The 26,584-nt window shown below is 43.4% G+C and overlaps 2 protein-coding genes across 7 annotated transcripts in view; one reads left to right on the forward strand and one right to left on the reverse strand.

Annotated features, from left to right (window-relative positions):
- The first annotated feature begins 431 nt into the window (after window positions 1-431).
- LOC133408071 (equilibrative nucleobase transporter 1-like) lies at window positions 432-16,978 on the forward strand. The gene is made up of 12 exons (XM_061686562.1): window positions 432-615; window positions 2,336-2,465; window positions 3,116-3,162; window positions 10,046-10,122; window positions 11,227-11,319; window positions 11,408-11,547; window positions 12,362-12,465; window positions 12,546-12,689; window positions 12,954-13,061; window positions 13,358-13,544; window positions 15,113-15,236; window positions 16,628-16,978. The coding sequence occupies exons 1-12, from the start codon at window positions 432-434 to the stop codon at window positions 16,757-16,759; spliced, it is 1,470 nt and encodes a 489-aa protein (XP_061542546.1). The 3' UTR covers window positions 16,760-16,978.
- Window positions 16,979-20,869: 3,891 nt separating this feature from the next.
- LOC133407290 (catenin delta-1-like) overlaps window positions 20,870-26,584 on the reverse strand; it is a 40,945-nt gene continuing 35,230 nt past the window's right edge. For 5 of the 6 annotated variants that reach the window (XM_061684972.1, XM_061684971.1, XM_061684969.1 and 2 more), the window contains 5 exons: window positions 25,955-26,157; window positions 25,831-25,872; window positions 25,660-25,727; window positions 25,389-25,490; window positions 20,870-22,311 (listed from right to left, as the gene is read on the reverse strand). In XM_061684972.1, the coding sequence (XP_061540956.1) occupies window positions 25,431-25,490; window positions 25,660-25,727; window positions 25,831-25,872; window positions 25,955-26,157 (373 nt within the window). In that variant the 3' untranslated portion in view covers window positions 20,870-22,311; window positions 25,389-25,430. The remainder of the gene's footprint in view (window positions 22,312-25,388; window positions 25,491-25,659; window positions 25,728-25,830; window positions 25,873-25,954; window positions 26,158-26,584) is intronic. The other variant, XM_061684970.1, reaches the window with a different exon arrangement.

Raw genomic sequence — 26,584 nt, forward strand, 5'->3', positions numbered from 1 at the left:
GTTTTATGAGCTGAAAGCCAAAATTGTGTAAAAATAAACATAAATACTTGAAATTTTTTAAATTGTGGGCAATGAATCTATAATCTATGAAGGTTTGACTTTTTGAATAAATTATGGAAATAAATAAACCTTTCCATGATATTCACATTTTTTGGAAAGGTTCTGTACATAAGAATGACCTTTTGAAATATTTTCAGTTTTGTGTATTTTATATCACTTCAGAAAAAGTCATCAAATTTAGGGGTAAAAGACTGGCATTTAGGGTATTTTTATTGCCGTCAAATATCAAAAACAGGTCAATTTTCACCTGAACAGTATGTTAGAGTTAACAAAGTCTATTAGTCAATGTGGACAGAGCATTAACAGGTGCAGATTTTTATCATTTCGTATCATCTCCTCCTTGCCAGGTGTGTGTTCACGAAGCTTGAATGATGTTGCTATGTTCAAAGCAACTCAAAGTACAAGTGCTCATCTTCGTCACAGGCCTGGTGGAGTGTCTGTTCTTTGCAGGAATCGTGTTCGGGTGGGCCTCACTTGTGTTCATCTTCAAGTCGCAGGGGTTCTTTGGCTCTTTTTGTGTCAATACCACAAACAGTAATAGCTCGCAGATCCAAGGTCAGTTTGCTCTTCTCCCCTCTGAGTTGGAGTTATTCTACTTTCACCTGTGCAGCTTCTTCTCTGCTTGCTCCTGCTTCAACTTAATTTTTCCCCCCCCATTTCCCGTTTTCTAGCAGCTGCTCGAAAGTTGCCAACATTTACTCAAGAAAAACTATGCTGTCGTCATTTTGAACTAAAACGTGTGAGAAATAATAGAAATTGGAAGTACAGTGACTACAGTCTTCTCAAAATGAGTATTCAAGGAGTATTCCAAACAAACTGTCCTTCTGAAAACTGTTGGATTTATCAAAAAGAAATGTATGCGATACAAGCAAAAACATTTTGCCTTAGAAACAGAAAAAGGATTTCATGGAATGGTCCTCGTGGAATCCAGACTTCAATAAATTATTTCAGAGTCTTGAAAAAGTGGCAGTACCAACTTTCATGATTGGACCGCTCCCAAACATCGACAGGAGGATAAACAAATTCAGCCGGCCGCTTCAGTTGTACACATGGCTGTTTCGAGTTGATATGACCAGACAACTTCATTTCATTGAGAACTTTGATATTGTCTGACAAGGAGAAGGCTTGTTTAAAGGGAAAAGGCCCACACCAGAACAGAAGTGGTGTGACACAACTGACGGACGACTCCGAGGCATCAGAATATCACACCTGTCACTGACAAAAACAGTCGAAGAGCATCTGCAGTTTGAGTCCATCGAAGAGTTGCCTTGATGAGTCACCCGGTAGATTTCTAAAGTCTGTGCTGTCCAATATCAAACCTGGCATTCTAAGGTACTGTAAGGTCATAGAAAGTTGGATACTAATTTGCTTCTTCTGTCCAGGAATGATTTTAATATATATATATATATGGCCATCTTGCTAGCTTGCAATGCATTGTAGGTGGAAGTAATCAGAGAGTTGAATTGTTTTTAGTCATTTTTATCAGCACTGTACATTTGCACTCCAAATTATTCAACATTCATTGTAAATTGCACACTTGCAGTCAGACATTTACATATACTGGCCAGATGTTTAGACAGTCATTGAAATTTCGTGTTTCACTCAGTTTACATGTTTTTGTGTGCATGCTGAAAAATAATCATACACAAGATTTCAATGGAGAATAAATCACATTTATCTCAATTCCAATGCCTATTCTTCAGAATCAGCAGTAATGACAACTTTTAAAAGGGAAATATTTTCCCAAACCAACGTTTTCTATTATTTGGAATGTAATATTGTCTCTATGGTGCCCCAGTAAAAATGTAAAATATGAATTAAAATCGTCCACGCATTCCTGAGTTCCAGATGTTTTTTCTGCTGAGATGCCTGAAACCAGGTCATTCGGATTCGCTTATCTAAATCAGAAGCGAAGATCTCCACCTTCCCTTTGCGCTTCTGAGCCAGTGCTGTCAACATATTAAACACGTGTGCTCTCACAAGTGGGTCTTCTACACAGAGGCAACCAACCAGAGGAAAGGGGGCGGTCTTAGCCAGATATGGACAATAAAACTAGGTCAAACAGAAGTAACTGTCAGAGGGGCCTTACTTGGGGTGTAATTTGAAATTAAATTGACACTTTTATACTAGGTCCATGTTAGGAATTCACACTACGGAGGTCTAAATAGCCGAAATACGGGACCTTTAAGTTGTTGCTGCAAAAACGTCCATTTCCAGAATGTTATGCAATATTTGCAGTTTTTATTCTGTTAGTTTGTTTGTTTGTCTTTATCAGATTGCAGGGGGCAGGATGAACAGTTCTCTCTGGTCTTCACCATTGCATCCTTCTTGAATAATTTCCTGACATTTCTAAACGGCGTCATCTTTGACCGCTTTGGCACCTTGGTGGCTCGGCTCTTTGGATTGTGAGTGCTAAAATAACATATTTAAAGGGACTGTATCGTCATCTTCCGCTTTTGTGGTGATTTTTTAAAATGTATTTATTAAAATTTGGCAGGCTTTTTAAAAAAGAAATCTTCTCTGTGGTGTGTCAAATTTACAGGACCAGTTTTTGTCCCTTTAAAATAACACCACACAGTCTATGTTTGAGCTACATTTCATAAAACGATGACAGTAAAACAGTTTATCTGCATCAGTTACGTTTTTAGGGGGTTGAACCCGTCTCTCTACATTGCATCGCTGTGCAATCATGATCTAGATTAGATGACCTAGACTCTAGGTCACATTAGTGCGCCGTGAGAGCTCATCAGGTTTGCTGTGGGAAATTATCCAGTTTCCCTTAATTGAGCCAATTAATTTCTATTTTCTACAAAAAAGTATCTTTGTTTAATGATCTATGCCAGCGACATATAATGACAAGCAGAACAATTAAATACTCTTTTACCAGATGTCAGAAGGTACATAATTAACCTGTGTATTCACTTTTTGCAACAAGTTTATTTGGTGGTGTGCCATGATATTTTTTCTGATGTAAAATGTTTGCTTTGACTCAATATAGGTTGGGAAACAATAACCTAGATGAGTACAAATAATGACTTGTGTTTTGTTGCACCAGAGCTCTTCACACTGGGGGTCTCTTGATGTTGGCCTTCGCAACTCCAGGTAAATATCTACATATTTCTATTGCCCAAACCAGGCGTCCCCACCCTTTTTGAAACTGAGAGCTACTTCTTGGGTACTGGTTAATGAAGAAGGCTACCAAATGATCACTTTTACAACATTTCTATGAAGTGACACATCACTGGTGAGCCCACGGGCTACTCATCAGGTCCTTGGGGGCTACCTGGAGACCTTGGGTACCATGTTGGTGACCTCTGGACACTGTACAGCGGAATCTCAATTTAACTAACTAATGGGTCAATTTAACTAACTAAGGGGTCGTCCGTTACATCTGATTGTCCGTTATATTGAAGCACTTTTATTTGTGGTTGTATACACCCTTATTACCGTACAGTACAAAATTATTCTTTTGTACTTTTTTTCGTGGCCCAAAATACCCAGTACAGTACAAAGGTATTGTAAATAAGTATATAAAAAAGCTTGAAAATATTAGAATTTTTTTTTTATTTTATCCAAACTTACCATGCTGGTGTGCTTGATGTAGATATTGTTGACATACTCATAGGCAAGTCAAGGCGGGTCACTTCCATGAGGACGCAAGGAATTAGTGTGCTTCCTAGTTCCAAATCCGTTGCCACAGACAAATAGCTTGACAAAAAAAAAATGTTACTTACCCAAAAATAGTATGTTCCAGATTCCAAAGACTTGTGTGTGTGGTATTCCTCCTACAGTTAACACTGCCGCCATGCTGCTCTCTCTCTCTCTCTCTCTCTCTCTCTCTCTCTCTCTCTCTCTCTCTCTCACAGAGTTCTATGCAACAACAGAACTCCTGCCATCTTGGCTGCCACATCAATGCATGGCCTGGCAATGTTGCCACATTCAGCATGGCCACCAAATTTCAAAGCATGGCCTTTGATGGAATGACGCCACATTCAGCATGGCTGCCATGTAGGCACGAGAGGCATGTCTGTTGGTTGGATCTTCTTCTTCTTTTCCATTCGGCTTGTCCCTGTAGGGGTCGCCACAGCGTGTCATCCTTTTCCATGTAAGCCTATCTCCTGCATCCTCCTCTCGAACACCAACTGCCCTCATGTCTTCCCTCACGACATCAATCAACCTTCTCTATGGTCTTCCTCTCGCTCTCTTGCCTGGCAGCTCCATCCTCATCATCCTTCTACCAATATACTCACTATTTCTCCTCTGGACGTGTCCAAACCATCGAAGTCTGCTCTCTCTAACTTTGTCTCCAAAACATCGAACCTTGGCTGTCCCTCTGATGAGCTCATTTGTAATTTTATCCAACCTGGTCACTCCGAGAGCGAACCTCAACATCTTCATTTCCGCCACATCCAACTCTGCTTCCTGTTTTCTCTTCAGTGCCACTGTCTCTAATCCGTACATCATGGCTGGACTCACCACTGTTTTATAAATGTTGCCCTTCATCCTAGCAGAGACTCTGTCACATAACACACCTGACACCTTCCTCTACCCGTTCCAACCTGCTTGGACCCGTTTCTTCACTTCCTGACCACACTCATCATTGCACTGGACGGTTGACCCCAAGTATTTAAAGTCCTCCACCCTTGCTATCACTTCTCCCTGTAGCCTCACTCTTCCACCACCACCCCTCTCATTCATGCACATATATTCTGTCTTACTTCAGCTAATCTTCATCCCTCTGCTTTCCAGTGCATGCCTCCATCTTTCTAACTGTTCCTCCACCTGCTCCCTGCTTTGACTGCAGATCACAATGTCATCTGCAAACATCATGGTCCACGGGGATTCCCTGTCTAACCTCCTCTGTCAGCCTATCCATCACCACTGCAAACAGGAAGGGGCTCAGGGCTGATCCCTGATGCAGTCCTACCTCCACCTTAAATTCATCTATCACACCTACAGCACACCTCACCGCTGTTCTGCTGTCCTCGTACATGTCCTGTATTATTCGAACATACTTCTCTGCCACTCCAGACTTCCGTATGCAGTACCACAGTTCCTCTCTGGGTACTCTGTCATAGGCTTTCTCTAGATCTACAAAGACACAATGTAGCTCCTTCTGACCTTCTCTGTACTTTTCCATCAACATCCTCAAGGCAAATAATGCATCTGTGGTACTCTTTCTAGGCATGTAACCATACTGTTGCTCGCAAATGCTCACTTCTGTCCTGAGTCTAGCCTCCACTACTCTTTCCCATAGCTTCATTGTGTGGCTCATCAATTTTATTCCTCTATAGTTCCCACAGGTCTGCACATCACCCTTGTTCTTAAAAATGGGCACCAGCACACTTTTCCTCCATTCCTCAGGCATCTTTTCATGGGCTAGAATTCTATTGAACAAGCTGGTCAAAAACTCCACAGCCACCTCTCCTAGATGCTTCCATACCTCTACAGGAATGTCATCAGGACCAACTGCCTTTCCATTTTTCATCCTCTTTAATCAGAATCAGAATCAGAATCATCTTTATTTGCCAAGTATGTCCAAAACACACAAGGAATTTGTCTCCGGTAGTTGGAGCCGCTCTAGTACAACAGACAGTCAATTTACAGAACACTTTGGGGACATAAAGACATTGACAAAAAACAATTGTGCAAAAAGATGCAGAGTCCTCTCGCACTTAGAGCAGTTCGAATGACTGATATTGCAATAATCCGGTGCAATGACCATTGTGCAAAGGGCGCTGAGACTTCAAGGAGTGTATGCGGTTTAAAGTGACGAGTAGTGCGATCATCTGGGACAATGTTGGTTGTGCAAATGTTACAGATACTCCTCAATCAGTGTGCAAATGGAGCAGATGCTACTCTGGCATGAGTGGCCAGCATATGCAGACAACTACACAACTACAGTGAGTGCACGAGTAATACATAATTGGCCCCACAGAAATGTGACAACGAACTCAAGTCAAAAAATTTCCAGCTTGTTGTAATGGAATTATAGGTTAGGTGTTTAAGAAGTTGATCGCAAGAGGGAAGAAGCTGTTGGAATGTCTACTAGTTCTAGTTTGCGTTGATCGGTAGCGCCTACCTGAGGGAAGGAGCTGGAAGAGCCGGTGACCGGGGTGCAGACGGTCCGAGAGGATTTTGCACGCCCTTGTCTTAGTTCTGGCAGCGTGCAAGTCCTCAATGGTGGGTAGGGGGGTACCGACAATCCTTTCAGCAGTTTTGATTGTCCGTTGCAGTCGGAGTTTGTCCTTTTTTGTAGCAGCACCAAACCAGACTGTGATGGAAGAACACAGGACTGATTCGATGACCGCTGTGTAGAACTGTCTCAGCAGCTCCGGTGGCAGGCCGTGCTTTCTCAGAAGCCGCAGGAAGTACATCCTCTGCTGGGCCTTTTTGAGGACGGAGTTGATGTTGGTCGCCCACTTCAGGTCCTGAGAGATTGTAATTCCCAGGAACTTGAAGGTCTCGACGGTTGACACAAGGCAGCTGGACAACGTGAGGGGCAGCTGTGGCGAAGGATGCCTCCTGAAGTCCACGATCATCTCTACCGTCTTGAGCGTGTTCAGCTCCAGGTTGTGTCGGCCGCACCACAGCTCCAGCCGCTCCGCTTCCTGTCGATATGCAGACTCGTCACCGTCCTTGATGAGGCCGATGACAGTGGTGTCATCTGCAAACTTCAGGAGCTTGACAGTCGGGTTCGCTGAGGTGCAGTCGTTCGTGTAGAGAGAGAAGAGCAGCGGAGAGAGGACACAACCTTGGGGCGCCCCAGTGCTGATGCTGCGTGTGGATGAGGTGGCCTCCCCCAGCCTGACCTGCTGTGTCCTGCCCGTCAGAAAGCTGTAAATCCACTGGCAGATGGCAGGTGAGACGCTGAGCTGGAGAAGCTTGGTTGAAAGGAGTTCAGGGATGATGGTGTTGAACGCTGAGCTGAAGTCCACGAACAGGATCCTCGCGTAGGTCCCTGCACTGTCGAGGTGTTCTAGGATGAAGTGCAGTCCCATGTTGACTGCATCATCCGCAGACCTGTTCGCTTGGTAGGCAAACTGCAGGGGGTCCAGCAGGGGACCTGTGACACTCTTGAGGTGGTCCAGCACGAGACGTTCAAAGGACTTCATGACCACAGATGTCAAAGTGACAGGCCTGTAGTCATTCAGACCAGAGATTGCAGGTTTCTTGGGGACTGGAAGGATGGTGGAGCGTTTGAAACAGGATGGAACTTCGCACATTTCCAAAGATCTGTTAAAGATCTGAGTGAAGACTGGAGCGAGCTGGTCCGCGCAGACTTTGAGGCAGGATGGGGACACATGGTCCGGTCCTGCCGCTTTGTTAATCTTCTGTTGTTTGAAGATGAGTCTCACATCCTGTTCATGGATGGTTAACGCAGAAGTCAGAGGTGTGGTTGTGGTCGCGGGTGCGGCCGGGTGGGTGTGTGGAGTGAAACTGTCCTTTTCAAATCTGCAAAAGAAGGTATTCAAGTCGTTGGCTAGTGTGCTATTGTTCTCAGCTTGGGGGGATCGTCGCTCGTAATTAGTCAGCGATTGGAATGCATGCCAGACTGATTTTGAGTCGTTCGCGCTAAACTGTTTTTCCAACTTTGCTGCATAGAACCTCTTTGCAATGTTAATTTCTTTAGTCAGCTGGTTTCTAGCTCGATTATACAGGGCCCTGTCCCCGCTCTGATATGCATCTTCCTTAGCTTGGCGAAGCTGCTTAAGTTTAGCAGTGAACCACGGCTTGTTGTTGTTGAATGTCCGAAATGATTTTGTTGGTACACAAACCTCTTCACAGAAACTGATATAGGATGTGACAGTGTCCGTATATTCATCCAGGCTGCCAGCTGAATTTTCAAAGACACTCCAGTCTGTGCAGTCTAAACAGCTTTGAAGTTCCATCTTGGCTTCATTGGTCCACTTTTTGACTGTTTTCACTGTTGGCTTCGCACATTTAAGTTCTTGCTTGTACGTCGGTATTAAGTAAATTAAGCAGTGATCAGACGAGCCCAGGGCTGCACGAGGTATAGCACGGTATGCGTTTTTTACCGTAGTGTAGCAGTGGTCTAAAGTATTATTTTCCCTGGTAGGACAGTCGATGTGCTGCTTGTATTTAGGGAGTTCGTGGTTGAGTTTAGCTTTGTTAAAGTCCCCGAGAATAATGAGGGGTGAGTCCGGGTGTTTTTTTTCAATTTCGTTGACTTGTTCGGCGAGTGTTCGTGTTAGCTTGAGGCGTAATATAGACTCCAGCCAGTATGAACGATGCAAACTCACGTGGCGAGTAAAATGGTTTACAGTTCAAAAACAGCGACTCCAAATGCGGGCTGCAGTGTGTGCTGAGCACCGTGACGTCCGTACACCATTTTTCGTTTATATGGAGGCATATCCCGGCGCCCTTCGTTTTCCCCGATGATTCCATGTCGCGGTCCGCTCAATGAATGTTGAAGCCGGGAAGCATGACGGCGCCATCGGGTACAGCGTCGCAAAGCCAGGTCTCCGTGAAGCACATGGCCGCGGAACGTCCGAAGTCTTTACTGGTCTTTAACAGAAGATGAAGCTCGTCCATTTTGTTGGGTAGGGAGCGTACATTCGCGAGGTGGATTGACGGGAACGCCAATCTGTGTCCTCTCTTGCGGAGTTTCACCTGAATGCCGGCTCGTTTTCCTCTGTGGCGCCGCTTCCGCATCCATGCGCCGAAAACCGCGGACGCCGAATGCCTTTCTAACTTCCACCTTACACCTTACAAAGCATTGCCACTTCCTGGTCCACCACAATTACCTCTTCTACTCTCCCTTCTCTCTCATTTTCCTCATTCATCAACTCCTCGAAGTATTCTTTCCATCTATCTAGCACACTACTGGCACCAGTCAACATATTTCCATCTCTATCCTTAATCACCCTAACCTGCTGCACATCCTTCCCATCTCTATCCCTCTGTCTGGCCAGCCTGTATAGATCCTTTTCTCCTTCTTTAGTGTCCAACCTGGAATACATGTCATCATATGCCTCTTGTTTGGCCTTTGCCACCTCTACCTTTGTCCTATGTCGCATCTCTATGTATTCCTTTTGCCTCTCCTCGGTCCTCTCAGTGTCCCACTTTTTCTTAGCTAACCTTTTCCCTTGTTTGATTTCCTGTACTGTGAGGTTCCGCCACAAAGTCTTCTTCTCTCCTTTCCTGCCAGAAGATACACCAAGTGCTCTGCTGCCTGCCGCTCTGATCACCTTGGCTGCAGTGGTCCAGTCTTCTGGAAGCTCCTCCTGTCCACCAAGAGGCTGTCTCACCACTTCCCGAAAATCTGCACAACACTCCTCCTGTCTCAGCTTTCACCACATGGTTCTCTGCTCTGACTTTGCCTTCCTCATCTTTCTCCCCACCACCATAGTCATTTTACACACCACCATCCTATGCTGTCTTCAAACTTCAAGCCTGAGAAAACATGATTGGCTCCTGTGTCGTGGGAAGGGCTGGCAACGCAGATATAACGAGATGGCCATCCCAAACATGTATCACATTTGTACGAACAAAAACAAAGAAGTTTGGTGAGAGTAAGGGTTCGGGCAGGTTAGGGTTAGTGGGAAACATATTAACTCCTCCTCACATACTTCTTTTCCTGTCTGGAATCAGTAGGGCGTGTTCTACTGGGATACAGCAGCCAATCTCAGTGCAGCATTGCATGTCCTGGAGGCAGTAAGATTAGAGCATGGCGTGTGCTGCCTGGAAACTATGAGGGAGTTCTAATAATGCGTATCTGCCTCTGTTGCACCGCAGCACCAGTAAACAACAATGGCTAATTCTGGAACTCACAGACTTTGTCAACGCTGGTTTAAGTGACAACTGGAAACTATTTTTGGACACATGTACTGTCCAGACGGTCCGTTACTTCCGATATCCGTTAAATCAGGGTCCGGTAAATCAAGGTTCCACTGTATACATATAACTATAGAAATCTTCACGGAGGATGCTCTTTGTTCTGATTTTTTTTTTTTCCCACTAGCTATGTCCATGCTGCTTTACCCAGCGTTCTCATTCGTAGCTGTCGGTGGCATGATGCTGCTCCTCACCAACATGCAGGTAGGTAGTTGGCAGTCAGGATTTTTACATTTTTGTGCTCTTCAAGTGACTTTTTCAGCAATGTAGAGGATTTACCAAGGCATCGGTTAACTTGGCAAGTTGGTATGTTGTCCACAGTGTGTGTATGTGCATGTGCATGAAGCAAATGCACATTGCAATCTTATAAATTTAATGGAAGAACATCCGGGACTAACATATGGGACTAACTGCATTTTCCAAAGATTAACAGAGGTGGGACCAAGACATTGCTTTGCAAAGCACAGGTCAGTCTCAAATCTTTGCCCTCAAGTCCCAAAATCAGGTCTCAAACCACGAGAGAGGCCAGTGCCCAGTCAAGTTGCTAAGTCCGAGACTTTGAGTTTCAAAGTCTAGGACTTGTGTCTTGACTGGAGCTTGAAGTCGAGACAGGCAAGTCCTGAGTCAAGTTGCAAGTCCTGTTTCAAAGTCTAGGACTTAATTGCGACTTGACTTTGATTTTCAAAGTCTAGGACTAACGACTTGACCGGGCACTTGCCTGTCTCAACTTTGGACTTGACTCTGGACTTAAGGGCAAAGACTTGAGACTTACTTGTGACTTGCAAAGCATAGACGAGGTCTGGCCTTTGTAAACTGCATTTCTGGGTCTGCTGCTCTGACAAACTGTCATAGTTCCAGCTGAAATGTTGCAGATTTTACAAATCATTCGTGACTAGACCTCGCTCAAGCACTGCAAAGCTTGGTCTGATACTTGTTGGCTGTTAATAAAGTAAAAAAGCCGATTCACAGAATCCATACTCCCCACCGAAGAATGTCACGGCCAAATCGCTAAAAACAGTCCAAAACGGGTTAGCACATTGCAAGATGAACACTGAATGAGAAAAAATATTTTTAAAAAAGGAATGAAAAAGTACAATTTAAGGAGAACATTAGTAGAGCTGTTGGTACAGGGTGCCGAATCAGAGGCTCCTCTTTGCTTTGCATTGTGTAAGTTGCACTTAGAGCACTTCAAGTTGCTTTTTTGTGGATAAAAGGCGCATCAGTGTTCATTCATTAATGACTTAAGAGAATGTTGCTTGAACACACAATGAAATGTGACACTCATCCAATTAATTTATTCTCCTGAAGGTGGCAAATCTGTTCGGTGCTCATCGTTCCACCATCATCACTATTTACAACGGGGCCTTCGACTCTTCCTCGGGTGTCTTCCTCCTCGTTAAAGTGCGTCTAAGGGGTTGTACATGGCTTTTGGCATTTGTCGAACTCCAGGTTTTATTTATCAGTGATAGTATTCACTTTGCCCCCACAGTTGGTATTCGAATCTGGCATCCCTCTCAGGGCCAGTTTCCTGTTCTTGGCCACCGGCAGCATCCACCACATGCTCAGGACGATCTTCCTGTTTCCTAAAACCTCAATCCCGTACCCGATGCCTGACCACTACGAGTGTGGGTATGAATCTTAAACACTGCTCATCAGAGGAGGCATGAAAGGATGAAAGTGGGAGGAAAAAGACAAATCAGTTTGCTTGTATCTCAAAACACTCTCAAGTCATCTTTTCCCATTGAAATAAATGGAAATGCAACTAATATGCTCTAGCCAACCCAACCCCCCTTTTAAACTGTGCTTAAAATGTGAAGACAAAACACGACTGTACCTAATGTATTGTCCTTTTTCCGTTAGGTTTAGGGTTAGGGTTAACAATTTACCAGCTAACCATCTTATTGGTGCATTAGCACTACCAACTGGTATTGTCCTTCCACAGCAAGGAATCCAATGTGACTTGCTGGTGGCTGAATTTTGTGACTCCTTTAAGAGTTTAACTTTTTCACATAGTGGCGGTTTCACTCTTTGTATACTTGATTGTTCAATGAATCTTCTTCTTTTCCAACGCTTTCTGAGGCAGTGTAACATTAAATATACACTACTCACAAAAAGGTGTGGATATTTGGCTTTTGGGTGAAATTTCAGGATGAACCTGAAATGCATTCTAACCTTTAGAGGTGAACTTAATTTGAACTGCTTCTGCTTTTTCCTTGGCAATAACAGAGTTGCGGTTCTAAGTGGGCCAAGCTGATACCATATGGGTGATGTAAATCACTGCTGATCCCTCATTGGTCAAACAGATTTTTCAGTGCCGCAACACGGTAACATTTGAGGACATGCTGCAAGAAATGAAGATTGAAAATCAAGTCACTCTTGCTCTAATAGCAAATAGTACAGTCGTATACCTGCTGTTTTCTCTGACAGTCCTCTCTGACCTCAGGACATCCTGCCGAAGACCAAGGAACTCCAACAGAGCTGAGCAGACTGACTTCCAATTGCCAGTTGATGAGGGGCCACCCGCAGAGGATTCACCTGTAAAACCTGGTGTGTGAAATGATCAATTATTATAACCCAGTCTTCATATAAATCATGCCTTCATATCACATCTGCATTTTCTTCCTCAGAGAAAACCTTCCGTGAGTGTGTTCTGTCCAAATTCTTCTTCTTGGTCCTCCTCTGGTTGTGTGTGATCCAGCTGAGACATTACCTGTTCATTGGCACCCTCAACCCCACCCTGGAGCGTCTGGCTCATGGAGACACAGCAGTTGGTGTGCATTCGCTCACGCCCAAACACACATCACACACACATCCACCTCCATGCGCACACACACCTAACCCTACCCAGAAAACGACACGCGCGCATGCGGACGCGCACACATCCCTAACCACACAACCCCAGAGATAGTATAGTGCAGTAACCTTTGTCTAATATTAGTTAGGATATGATTATATTCAGTGTTTTCCTTGCTATTAGAGATCTTGCATATCAAACCATTTGTCATGTCTCACCTTTGCATTTTGTGTGTTGGCAGTGAGCCAGTACATCAACGCCTTCGCTTTCACTCAGATGTGCGGACTGCTGGTCGGTCCCATTAATGGCTGCATCCTGGACCGACACAAGCGCAAACCCGACGTGGCAGGTACTTGTACGGCTGATGTGGTTTGACCGTCTGGGGCTTCTCACTTAGCGCACACACAGATTGCATCTCTGGTGAAACCTCATGTAAAAAAGATGGATGCTTTTCCAAATCATGTCCAGTATCCAAGTGGAAAAATTGAAATGGGGAGATGGCACAGTACAGTATATACTAACACCTGTAATGGGGATTTTGAATGCGGAATTTCGCATAATGGGCAGGTGGAGCTTGTTGTGCATTCAAAAGTGATCAGTCAGATGTCTTTTCTTCTGTGTGTGTGGATGTGCGCATGTTCACAGGAATGAGTAAACAAGAAGCAGACCTAAATTCTGCAGTTCTCTCTTTCTTCCTGACGTCACTGCTGGCGTTGGTGTTCTCAATTTGCGCTTCCATCCCAACGCTGTCCCTTCAGTACTTCACGTTCGTCATGCAAGTGGTCAGCAACAGCTTCCTGTACGGTGGAATGGCTGCTTTCATCGCAGTGGCGTGAGTGAACTTGCGGGAAAATTTTTTTCAGAAAACTACGAATAAACTTCGCATTCCCACTCAAGGTTAGCAAGGCAATGCAGTTTTTCTTTTCTTCTAAATAACCTCGGGGGCTCAGTAGAATGCTCTCTTTTGGTAAATGAAAAAAAGCAACAACGCAGTAAATAGTAGTGTCCATTCCAAAACAATCAATAGAAAACACATGTCACTGATCACTGATTAACAATAAGCGTGAGAAAATCAGGGCAAAGTTTTCGCCTGCATTCCATGCATGTTGGTCAAAAGTCAAACATCACTAAAAAGGATTACGGCTATCTGATACGAGTGTCTTCCACCATGCTGCCCATAATGAAACAACAAACTGAAATTCTCCTGCTATATCGCGGTCATCGGAGATTTTTCAATCTGTGGGAAAGGAGAGCCACAATCGCAGATGTTTTCATCAATTAAAGTGTCTTTAAATGTGTTTAAAGCATGTGGAAAGGGTGAAGTTATGTTTTAAAGCACATATTTTTTTTCATATGGTCTCTCTAGGTGGGGCTCAAACGTATCCACTGTGATAAACGGGGATTCATTGTATTCCTTAATGGCCACATTCAAGATCTAATCCTAAACCGTTCGGGAATGGTTTTCATTTACTTAAGAGGAGAATGAAGTTGACTGCAATGTCTCGGCAAAGTATTTCAGTATTAATTCTAAAGGTGTGAAGGCTTTATTTTCAGTTATGGTGAGTGTACCAATACCACTGAGGCGAGCACCTGAAAATGGAGGTGTTCTACATTGACTGGCTGTAATTGATCAATGTCAAATATATTTTTGTTAAATCCGAACGTCTGCACTGTAAAATCACATCTTGTTTTATTTCAAACCCAGAAGCATAATACTATCCAAATACCTGTACAGTGGTGGCTTGAGATACGAGTGACCCGACTTGCGAGTTCTTCGAAATACGAGCCGTCATTGGGCCGAACAACCGCATGACTTTGCCTTGAAGTCTGCTAGCTTAGTACTAACACATAATGGGAAACGACATAGATGGTCTACAAAGAATGACTCATTTTACTGCGACTTACAGAGGAGCTGAGACCGAATCCATGTAGAATAGTGTGCGCATATTTTTATGTTTGTATTATAATGTCCCAGGTGGCTAAGATGTACACACCAGAAAGAGCAGCACAATGTCCACTGAAGTGAAGCAAAACAAATCTGTCAAAAATGTTCAGGTCTTTACATACTATTTAATTACGTCATTGCTACATGTTTTTCGAAAGTACAATATTAAAGAGTGCTGTCTTACGTTTTAAAGCATATTCTAAATATTTGTGTTGTGGGTTTTTTTGGGTGGGGGTGGGGGGAAAGAGATTCATGAAATTTCCATTCATTTCATTTGGGCAAGGTGATTCGCAATACGTTTTAAGTTACGAGCATGCACACGGAACAAACGAAACTCATATCGCAAGGCACCACTATATAAAACGAATGACAAAAGCAAATTAATTGTGCTTTACTGTAGGAGTGTTTAGTGACCTTCATTTGTCTGTGTTCTTTTCGTCTGTGTATATGTGTAGTTTCCCGCCGTGTCACTTTGGGAAGTTGTACGGCCTCCTCTTCGCTCTCTCAGCAGTGTTCTCCTTACTGCAATATGCCTGCTTTGCTGCGGTGGAAGAATTTCTTGATGGAGATCCTTTATATGTGAGTGCATGACTACAGTATTGTATTACATGTTGCTACAATCAAATGTGGACAAAATCGCTGTTAAAGACAGAAAAAGTAACAAAGATAATGGACTAACTTGAAAAGGAATGAAGCAATAATACATCTAATATGCTAAAAAAAATTATAATAAAAATCAAGCATTGCAATTAAATAGTGGTCCGACAGAAATGTAAAAAAAAAACAAAAACAATATAACCAGCCTGGACAAAATATAGTGTAACACTCTCTTTAACGGAAAGATTTTGTTGCACAAACACTGCAAAAAAAAAAAAAAAAGATTTCTGTAACTCAATGATAATTATGTATATAAAATATTATTCACGGGGCATAGGTGCTGATCCCTGCGGTGGATAGTGGGAAAAAAAAAAAAACAACACTGACACACACTTACATTTTAAATAACCTATATTGAAGGTTAAAACTGTAAATATACCACAAAATAATATCCCAAAACAGTTCAATATGATTTAAAACTCAATTTACAACATTATCCTTTAAAATAATAAAAAAATATTTATTTAAAAAAAAAAAAAAAAAAGAAAAAAGGCCACCCTAAGTGCACGAGAAAACTCCACTAACAACCCAGGCTAAACGTAACTTCTCCCCCACATACAAAGCTTGCCTCTCAGTCACTTCAACATACTTCCTCGGACCAATGTCGGTACTATTTTCTTATTTAAGGTCTTGGCACAATTTTGTGGCATCTTAGGACATTTCAGATAGAGCACAAAAACTGCTAATACTGCACTTGAGGGTTATTTTTTAACAAATAATGGAGGACTCGTTAAAAAATAAATAATAAAACGCTATTATGTGTACAGTGAACCACACATGTGCAGGGTATTACAGCAAATGGGATTAAACAAACCAGCCCCAGAACTCCAACCGAGCCTCGTCCATGTTTTACAATAGGTACGGTGTGATTTTCGACAGACAAAGGGCAATGGCAAAATTGTTGGTTCCCTGACGTGAAACAAAAACCCATAATTGTCGCCGAAATAACTTGAAACAGAGGAGATTGGAATTTTCCAAAATGCACATTGACAAGCTACAAAGCTCCGAGGAAAATGTCCCTTGAAGTGATAAAACTGGAGCTTTTGGCATGTCACGTCGGCTCTGTGTTTACAGATGCATAAAGGAAGACTAGAAAGACAAGAATACTGTACCACGGTGAAACATGGTGGTTCTGTTCTGGGGCTGCTTTGCTACAACCAGCACAGAATGTCTTGAATCTATACAGGTTGCAATTATAGAAACATCGTATTGCAATTGACTCAAAAGGTTGCACAGCAAAATATCAATTGAAGGGTAGAGTATTTTTGAAAAATAAAGATACTGTAATCATCCCTCCAATCATGTGTCTGCAGGTGAACATCGCTCTGACCGTGCTTATCCTTTTCTCCTTCGGTCATCCCCTGAATGTATTTCTGCACTGCCGAACGCTCGCGTCCAAGCGAGCCAAAGAGAACACAATCACTAATACAGTCACTGTTACTTAAGCAGTGTTGATGCTTTCACTTACCTTGAAAGCATCCAATGATATGCCTTGCAGAAAATAAGATTTTGGTACCACTTTACAACAAGGGTACCCTTATATAAAGAGTTTGGTTCTTGGCTTTATAATGCGATACAGTGCCGTGAAAAAGTATTGGCCCCCTCCTCAAATTCTTAGATATTTGCATGTACAACCCCAATTCCAATCAAGTTGGGACGTTGTGTTAAACATAAATAAAAGGAGAATACAATGATTTGCAAATCATGTTCAACCTATATTTAATTGAATTACACGACAAAGAGAAGATATTTAATGTTCAAACTGATAAACTTGATTGTTTTTAGCAAATAATCATTAAATTAGAATTTTATGGCTGCAACAAGTTCCAAAAAAAAACAGGGGCAGGGTCATGTTTACCACTGTGTTACATCACCTTTTCTTTTAGCAACATTCAATAAAGGTTTGGGAACTGAGGACACGAATTGTTGAAGCTTTGTAGGTGGAATTCTTTCCCATTCTTGCTTGATGTACAGCTGTTCAACAGTCCGGGGTTTCCGTTGTCGTATTTTACGCTTCATCATGCTAATGGGTGACATGTCTGGACTGCAGGCAGGCCAGTCGAGTAGCCGCATTCTTTTACTACGAAGACACACTGTTGTAACACGTGCAGAATGTTGTTTGGCATTGTCTTGCTGAAATAAGCAGGGGCATCCATGAAAAAGACGTTGCTTGGATGGCAGCATATGTTTGAGGGATCGAAGGTCAGGGGCATTCAATGTTGGTTTTCGGCCTTGCCGCTTACATGCGGTGATTTCTCCAGATTCTCTGAACTTTTTGATGATTTTATGTACCGTAGATGATGAAATCCCTAAATTCCTTGAAATTGTACGTTGAGGAACATTGTCCTTAAACTGTTCGACTATTTTCTCACACACTTGTTCATAAAGAGTTATAGTTTATACTTTTCCCATTTTAATGTTTAAGATCATCAAACAAAGATATCCATCCATCCATCCATTTTCTGAGCCGCTTCTCCTCACTAGGGTCGCGGGCGTGCTTGGAGCCTATCCCAGCTGTCATCGGGCAGGAGGCGGGGTACACCCTGAACTGGTTGCCAGCCAATCGCAGGGCACATACAAACAAACAACCATTCGCACTCACGTGCACACCGACGGGCAATTTAGAGTTGTCAATTAACCTACCGTGCATGTTTTTTGGGATGTGTGAGGAAACCGGAGTGCCCGGAGGAAACCCACGCAGGCACGGGGAGAACATGCAAACTCCACACAGGCGGGGACGGGCATTGAACCCCGCTCCTCAGAACTGTGAGGCAGACGATCTAACCAGTCTCCACAGTGCCGCCAAACAAAGATAATCCAAGTAATTTTATTAAGGGGGACAAACTATTCTGCCCTGTGTGAAAAAGTAATGTCCCCTTTTGTTAATTAAGCACTTTTTGGTTCATTTTCACATGGACTCCACACCCAAGCCTAATTACCTCCAGACATGTTCAATCAAGAAATCACTTAAATAGAACCTGTTTGACAAAATGAAGTCGGCCTAAAGATCTCAAAAACCTGTAACAAAATGACATGATCGAAAGAAATTCAAGAACAGAAGAGAAATGAAGTAATAGAGATCTATCAGTCTGGAAAGGGTTACAAAGCCATTTCTAAAGCTTTAGGATTCCAGCAAACCATGGCGAGAGCCATTATCCTTAAATGGAGAAAACATGGAAGAGTGGCAAACCTTTCCAGGAGTGGCCAGCCTACAAAAGATTACCCTTATAACACGGCAACGACTCATACGGGAGTTCACAAGAACTCAGTGTTCAAGACTGAACAATAGGGAAGAGACTGGGGTAAAATGGCGTCCATGTTCCAAGGCGAGAACCACTGCTCACCTAAAAGAACATAAAGGCTATTTGTTACTTTTGAGAAACATCCATCCATCCATCCATTTTCAACACCGCTTATCCTGGTTAGGGTCGCGGGGCGCTGGAGCCTATCCCAGCTGACTTCGGGCAAAAGGCAGACTACACCCTGAACTGGTCGCCAGTCAGTCGCAGGGCACAAAAAACCTTTTACGTGCAGTTTTCATGGGTTCCATTGGGTCAGAAGTGGACAAAGTGCGGCCAAAAAGCGCACTTTAATTAAAAAATATGTTGATACATGATCCCTTTGGTTACAAGTTTATGAATGAAGATTGGAAGAAAACTGTTACATCCCTTTCCCATATCACAGGCTGTCATGTAGCTCAACTTACTTTTCATTTCAAGTTAGAAACCAAATTTGGGTAGTTAAGAATGATGATAATGATTGAGGGGTTTAGATCAGGGGATTTCGCCGATCTTAGTCAACTGTGGGCCTGTGAAGTCCTTTGATACAAATAAACTTGACTTGACAATGGGCCCATTATTATGCTAAGAAAATCAAATGGACAGCTTTTCCTCCTATTTATTAATCATTCTTTTATATGCTTCTCTTTCTCATGTACTATATAGAGCAATCTAGTTTAGAAAAACTACTAAATCTTAATGTTTTTGTGGAAATGCTTCCATTGTCTTCAAATATCTCCTTGAGTGCATGTTGCTTTTAGCCAGGATGCTGCAATGATTAAAAACTAAATAAACTGTCATTCTACAGCAAAATGTGTTTGTGGTTATGCTTTTTTCTTCTGCCTTTTGCATCAACAAAATTAAGATTTTAAATGAAAAAAGACAAATGAACTTGCTGAATATGCAAATCTGTCTTTTAATTCTCTGCTTGTCTGACAGTCTGTCATTCTGTCTGCTGTAGCATATACAGCGGCTGAAATAAGTAACACGTCACCCTTTTTCCTCACTAGATATACTTCCAAAGGTGCTATAAAAATGTCACCAAATGTTGGGAACAAGCCAAGTAATCCATACATACAAAGAAAGTAGAACAAATAAACTCAGAAATTAAGTTGTATGTAAAAGTGAGAAATGACACAGGGAAAAAGTAATGAACACGTGAAGAAAGGGAGGTGCAAAAAGGCTTGGAAAGCCAAGATAAGACCTCAAATCTATCAATAATCAAACAGCAATCCAACCCCTTGTCAGTGGAAATTAATATCAGCTGGTTCAGTTCTAATTGATGGTCTACAAAAATGTCTCATGACCAACGTGTGAGTCAAGACACGTCCAATGATGGGTAAGAGCAAAGAGCTCTCTCAAGACCATCGCAAACTAATTGTTGCAAAACATAACGATGGCATTGCTTACAGGCAAATATCTAAGCTTCTGAATGTTCCAATGAGGACGGTTGGGGCCATAATACGTAAGCCAATCATATCACCATGAATTTGCCTCGATCAGTGTTGTCTTCCTTGTCATTCCTTTTTGTTTTCATACATCGGAAGGAAAAAATTAATGGCCGCAAATTACACGGACCACAGTCTGTCAAACAAATGTGTGACGGATATAAAACAAAAACCATTGGGGGAATTGAGGTTTTTTTTTTTTTTTTTTTTTTTTTTTTTTTTTTAAGTGGACCCCCGCGAACCTGAATATCTGCGGATGATTGACACCCATTATGATTCCCTTAAAAAAAAATTTTTTTTTAAAGCTGGTATAAACCTTGATATAAATAATTTTGAGGTTGGTTCCCCAACCCCACCCCCCCAAATTTTTTTTAACAAAAAAGTAAAAATTGGGAGATACAAATTACATAAAATGCACAGATTGAGCCACACTGCGAGTATGCAGGGATCCACTGTATTGCTAAATAATAATTTAAAAAGGTTTCCATGCAAAAGGGCACTTTTTTCCATCCGGGGCAAAATGGCCAATAGTAGGGGGCAGTCTCGGGTCACCCCTGATCTGGTGTGAATACCTTGGCCACCGGGGGGCAGTGTAATAAAGAAATGCAGATGTACCCAAAGACAACTACTCAGCAAGCTGCAGTAATATTAGATCTTTTTTAGGAGAGGAGCAGGAGTATATGCCTTTGAGTATTGTTATAGTCTGTCTACATGTGTTGTTGTGTCATTGGTGTTCATATAGCCATCCCACAAATATACGGACAAAGTGTCACAGTGCTATCTGAACTGTTGACACATTAAAGACACTCACAGCAACCAGACGAGCAAATGTCTAAGAAAAGATCTTTATTTATCAAAACATCAGTATAACCAGTAACATATTTTCTTGAAAAAAAGCAACTTGTCAGAGCCAAGGCAGGTATGAATGGAACGTAATAATTTTACATGGATAGGCAACATTACAAATATACTATATGCCTGTGGTGAACTGGAAGAAAGTAGGAGGGGGAACAGTGGTGTCAATTAAACATGGAAAATAAATTGCATAAGGATCTCACCCACCCACTCCAAAAAGAGTGAGTGAATCACAAATCGACAGAAAAGGTGTACAAAACAGATGACCAAAAAAAAAAAAATTGCATCTCGTTTACCTCCTAAATGAAAATGCAACTCACAAATTGTACAGACAGTCTCCTCTAAGAAAATACACCTCACATATTCTTTTTTTGGGGGGTAAAACATCTAACGTGCGAGTGGCTCCAGGTCAAATAAGTATTCAGTCAATGAAAGATGGAATTGAATCATAAATAGCAGAGCCAAGAATAAGTGATCAGTGGTTTAGTTGCACTTTATGCCAGCTTCACGCCCCACAATCATCAAGCCAGAGTTTGGATTAAATAATAGCAGACAGGAGTTGGTATTTTTTCCCCCCAGGAGAAAAGACGCAGGTAATGCACAACACACACACAAAAATGAGAAGAACAAGATATCTAAACTGACAAGAAACAAAATGAACACATGTATTGTTCTGAATCAGGCCATACAAAAAAGAAAAAAGAAAAAAAAAAATTCAAACCATTTCTCCCTCCCACACGCACACAAACATATATTGAGTGTATGACAAATAAACACACCTGCTCTCTTGTCCACACCCATTGCAACGAGAGGAAGTCATTCCTGACAAAACGACTCCGGTGCAAACAACGACAGCGACTTGTCGGGTCCAACGGCCGCGTCCCAACATCCCAGCGATCCCCGTGAAGGGACCATTTAAATAAACCAGCCAAAATGTACGCACTCATCTCATTTTCTCTTTGTATGTACAGTATATAACCCTAAACTGCAGTCTACATAGAACCCCCTCGTCAGGATGCTGGCGTTGGCAGAAAAATAACTTTACCACAACGATAAAAGTAAACAATACAAAAGCAGAAAAACACCAGAATCAAATGATTGTCAACAAAGATGATTACCTTTACAGATTCATAACTTAACACAGACTTGAATTCTGCTGCTACAGTAAATTGATCATCCCCCCCAAAAAAGTCAGAGGAAACAAAACAGCGGGTTTGTATGTATTAGTGTTGCAACATCTTTGCCTGCAACACAAACACGTTCTTTGGATGCCAAACGGTCGCCTCCCGATCCCATTGGTCCGGTTGGTGATGGAGGAGGAGACAACAAGGAGGGTGTGTGCATGTGGACCCTCCCTCCTCAATCAGTGGTCAGGTGGGGACGGCCCAGTCTGGGTGATGCATACGATCAGTTTTTCTGCAGGAACAACAGAGGGGAAGAGAGAATACTTTAGTTAACTTTTATAGTTCCTACCCGAAAAACTGACACTGCTATATTGTTTCCACTGTAGCATATTCATAATTTCCTGATTCTTTTGGAATCTATCCCCTGGTATTTGATTTAAAAACTATGCTGTTTTTGTTTTTTTTTGTTTTTTGCTCAGGTCAAACCTTTGTGTCATATAAAGTCTTACTTTGGCAATTCTAAACCTTTTGGGAGGACGTGAATTACATCCAACTCGTCGCTCCCACGAAAAAACAATTAGTTTGTGTGTATCTTGCTTAACTGACAGAACTTTCTGATCCTATCATCCACATATTGCTGGAAGGGACACACAAGACCTTTTAAATGTTGACAGATTGCTGTCTAATGCTAATTCATTGAAGAATTCTTTAAGTCTTTCAAATACTAAAACGACATGGATTATATATTTCAATTGATAGATAAATTGCTTTTAATGACTAACTGATCAAGTTAACGCAAGAGTAAATGACAATGAGGAACGCATTTACTCTATTGAAACTATCCTCCATTACTTTGTTGAAAAACTCTATACACTATTCCCCTACAAAAAAATATTTGCTGGTTTTGTGCGATCAGAACCCTCGCGGTGTTCTGTTATTGGACTTCTGTGCTCATCACGGATTGTCCATAACGAACACCATGTTCAAGCATAAGGGTGTCCAGACGTGCACCTAGGCCGCAGTTCGATGATCGACTTTGTGGTCATGTCATCAGAGTTGTAGCCGCATGTGATGGACACTCGGGTGAAGAGAGGGGCGGAGCTGTCAACTGATCACCACCTGGTGTTGTGTTTGCTCCGATGGTGGGGGAAGTTGCCGGTCCGACCTGGCAGGCCTAACATATTGTGAGGGTCTACAGGGAATGTCTGGCAGAATCCCCCATCAGAAGGCGTTTCAACTCCCATCTCCGGCAGACCTTCACTCACGTCTCAGGGGAGGCGGGGGACATTGAGTCCGAGTGGACCATGCTCCGCGCCTCCACTGCTGAGGCGACCGAACAGAGCTGTGGCCGTAAGGTGGTTGGTGCCTGCCGTGGCGACAACTTCCGAACGAGTTAGTGGACACCAACGGTGAGCGATACAGTCAAGCTGAAGGAGGAGTCCTATCGGGCCTTTTTGGCCTGTGGGACTCCTGCGGCAGCTGATGGGTACAGGCTGGCCAAGTGGAATGCAGCTTTGGTGGTCGCTGAGGCAAAAACTCTGGCGTGGGAGGAGTTCAGTGAGGCCATGGAGAACGACTTCGAGGAAATTCTGGTCCAACATCCGGCATCTCAGGAGGGGGAAGCAGTGCACCATCAACACCATGTATAGTGGGGATGGAGCACTGCTGACCTCGACTCGGGACGCGAGTCGGTGGGGAGAATACTTCGAAGACCTCTTCAATTCCACCAACACACCTTCCCATGAGGAAGCAGAGTCTGGGGTCTTTGAGGCGGGCTCTCCTATCTCTGGGACTGGGGTTACCGAGGTGGTTAAAAAGCTCCTCTGTGGTAGAGCCCCGGGGGTGGATGAGATTCGGCCGGCGTTCCTAAAGGCTCTGGATGTTGTGGGACTGTCCTGGTTGACACGCCTCTGCAACATCTCGTGGCCATCGGGGACAGTGCCTCTGGATTGCCAGACTGGGGTGGTGGTCCCCCTTTTTAAGAAGTTGTGTTCCAACTACAAGGGGGGAGGGGGGGGTCACACTCCTCAGCCTCCCTGGTAAGGTCTATTTAGGGGTGCTGGAGAGGAAAGAATCTTAGATCAGGAGGAGCAGTGTGGTTTTCGTTCTGGCCGTGGAACAGTGGACCAGCTCTACATCCTCGGCAGGGTCCTCGAGGTGGCATGAGAGTGCGCCCAACCAGTCTACATGTGTTTTGTGGACATGGAGAAGGTGTTCGAAAGTCTCCCTCGGGGAGTCCTGTGGGGGGTTCTTCGGGAGTATGGAGTACCGAATCTCCTGATACGGGCAGTTTGGTCCCTGTACAACGACCATTGTCAGAGTTTGGTCCGCATTGCTGGCAGTAAATCGGACTCCGCCAACGCTGCCAATTATGTTTAGAACTTTTATGTACAGGATTTCTTGGCACAGCCGAGGCATAGAGGGGGTTTGGTTTGGTGGTCTCAGTATTGCATCTCTGCTTTTTGCAGATTATGTGGTTCTGTTGGCTTCATCAAGCCGTGATCTCCAACTATCACTGGAGCGGTTCACAGCAGTGTGTGAAGTGGTTGGGAAGAAAATCAGCACCTCCAAATCTGAGACCATGGTCCTCAGTCGGAAAAGGGTGGAGTGGCCCTCTCCAGGTCGGGGATGAGATCCTGTCCTAGGTTCAAGTATTTTTGGGTCTTGTTCACGAGGGAAGAATGGAACGGGAGATCGATAGGCGGATCGCTGCAACGTCTGCAATGATGCAGACTTTGTATCGGTCCGTTGTGGTGAAGAAGGAGCGAAGCCGAAAGGCGAAGCTCCCAATTTAACGGTCCTATAGTCCTACCCTCATCTATGATCACGAGCTGTGGGTCGTGACCGAAAGAACAAGATGCCGGATACAAGCGGCCGAAATGAGTTTCCTCGGCAGGGTGTCCGGGCTCCCCCTTAGCGATAGGATGAGAAGCTCGGTCAAATGGGAGAGGCTCAGAGTAGAGTTGAGGAGAGGAGTTTCATTTTGTCAGGCTGCAGCTCTGTTACATAAAGCAGTGCTTTGTCACCATCATGTTACATCTACAGGCAATTCTAAACCTTTTTGGAGAGGAGTCAATGACTCACAGATTTTCACAATTTGTGGCATGGCTCGTTCTCTTTCAACATTACAATTCAGATTCTGCTACTGTGACAGCACCACATAAAACAACAGGTAGGGTTAGAAATCTGTACGATTGGCTCAGGTCACAAGTGCAACCTGGCTACTGTGGACCATTAGGTGGACCTCCACCAGGCTTCTGTTATCCCAATAACGAAAGTTTAGCTTAGCCCTGAGGGGTTTCACATCATAAGACGCCAAGGGAACACTGATCAGAGTTCCATGCAGGATAAGAAGTCAGTAGGACATACCATGCTGTTACATGCAGAGAGGGGGGGGTAGAGGGGGGAGGGCTAACCATCATAGGAGTCCAACAGAGGCAGGGAGCCCTTTCTTCCCCCATATACCCCTCTCTGAGAGACAACCAGAGAAAGAGAGAGAGAAGGGAGGGGAAAGGTAGTGAGTGTTAGAAAAGAAATTGTTAATTGTGAGGTTCTAAAAACTGAAACGTCAGACACAGCCAGGGTTTAATGATGTCAAGTGAGGAATCTAACAAGTGAACGGATAGTGTTTCAAAACTACCGGGAAAGTGTCTGTGGTGTCATCCAGAGTGTGTCGCCTCTCCCTCTGGTCCAGTGTCGAGTAAGCCTCTGAGAGAGAGATAAGAGAGTGGTGGAGGAAAAAACAACAATTTGACTTTATACACACTTTAAAAATGCATCTTTGAATAAACAAATAGAAGAGAACACTCACCAGAGCCGAGGTCATTCAGAGGAATCATGTTTCGCTTTTCCCCTATTGGGGTAGAAAACAATGTGAGCTCAAATTGCTGATTCTCCCAGCAGTAAAAAAAAAAGCGTTAAAGACAAATACACACCTCTGTCCAGTAGTGGTGTGGTACTGTCCCCGTAGGTGCCATTGGCTCGGGTGCTCGGGCCGTTGGTGGTGCCGGGGTTTAGGTTGACCTGGAAGTCGGTCTTCTTCCAGCCGTCTTTCTCAAGAGGCCGACGCAGGTCCTTGTGGGCCCACACCAGCTGCAGCACCTGGCCTGCTCCTCGAACCTCACGGTCAGACCGCTTGCTGCATGACAAAGACATTCAAACGGATAGTAAACCCAAAAACTATTGGATCTTGACTATGAAATCAGTCCATTAAACACAGGCGTTAAAAACTCAGGGCCCCGCAGGCCAGATCTGACCTTCAAAAGCTATTTGTCTTGGCTTACTTTAAACTAGTGTGCTGCCCCCTCTGATGTCCACGCCATGAGATACAAGAATGTCAACAAGAAGTAGCCATTGGCCAACAAACCTCTAGTATTACTAGGTTTTTTAGTTTGATTCAAGTGTGTCCATTTTCATCAGTAAACGTCAACCGGGAGTGACAAAAGCTTGAAGCAAGCAATTTGGAGAACTGTTCGCAATCTACCACAGGACGTTCAGGGAGGCAAAGAATAACTGGTTACCAAAGTCAGGGGCAATTATGTAATATGATGGGATTATTAGGATTC

Source organism: Phycodurus eques, chromosome 9 (assembly GCF_024500275.1).
Source record: "Phycodurus eques isolate BA_2022a chromosome 9, UOR_Pequ_1.1, whole genome shotgun sequence".
Classification (NCBI taxonomy): Eukaryota; Metazoa; Chordata; class Actinopteri; order Syngnathiformes; family Syngnathidae; genus Phycodurus; species Phycodurus eques.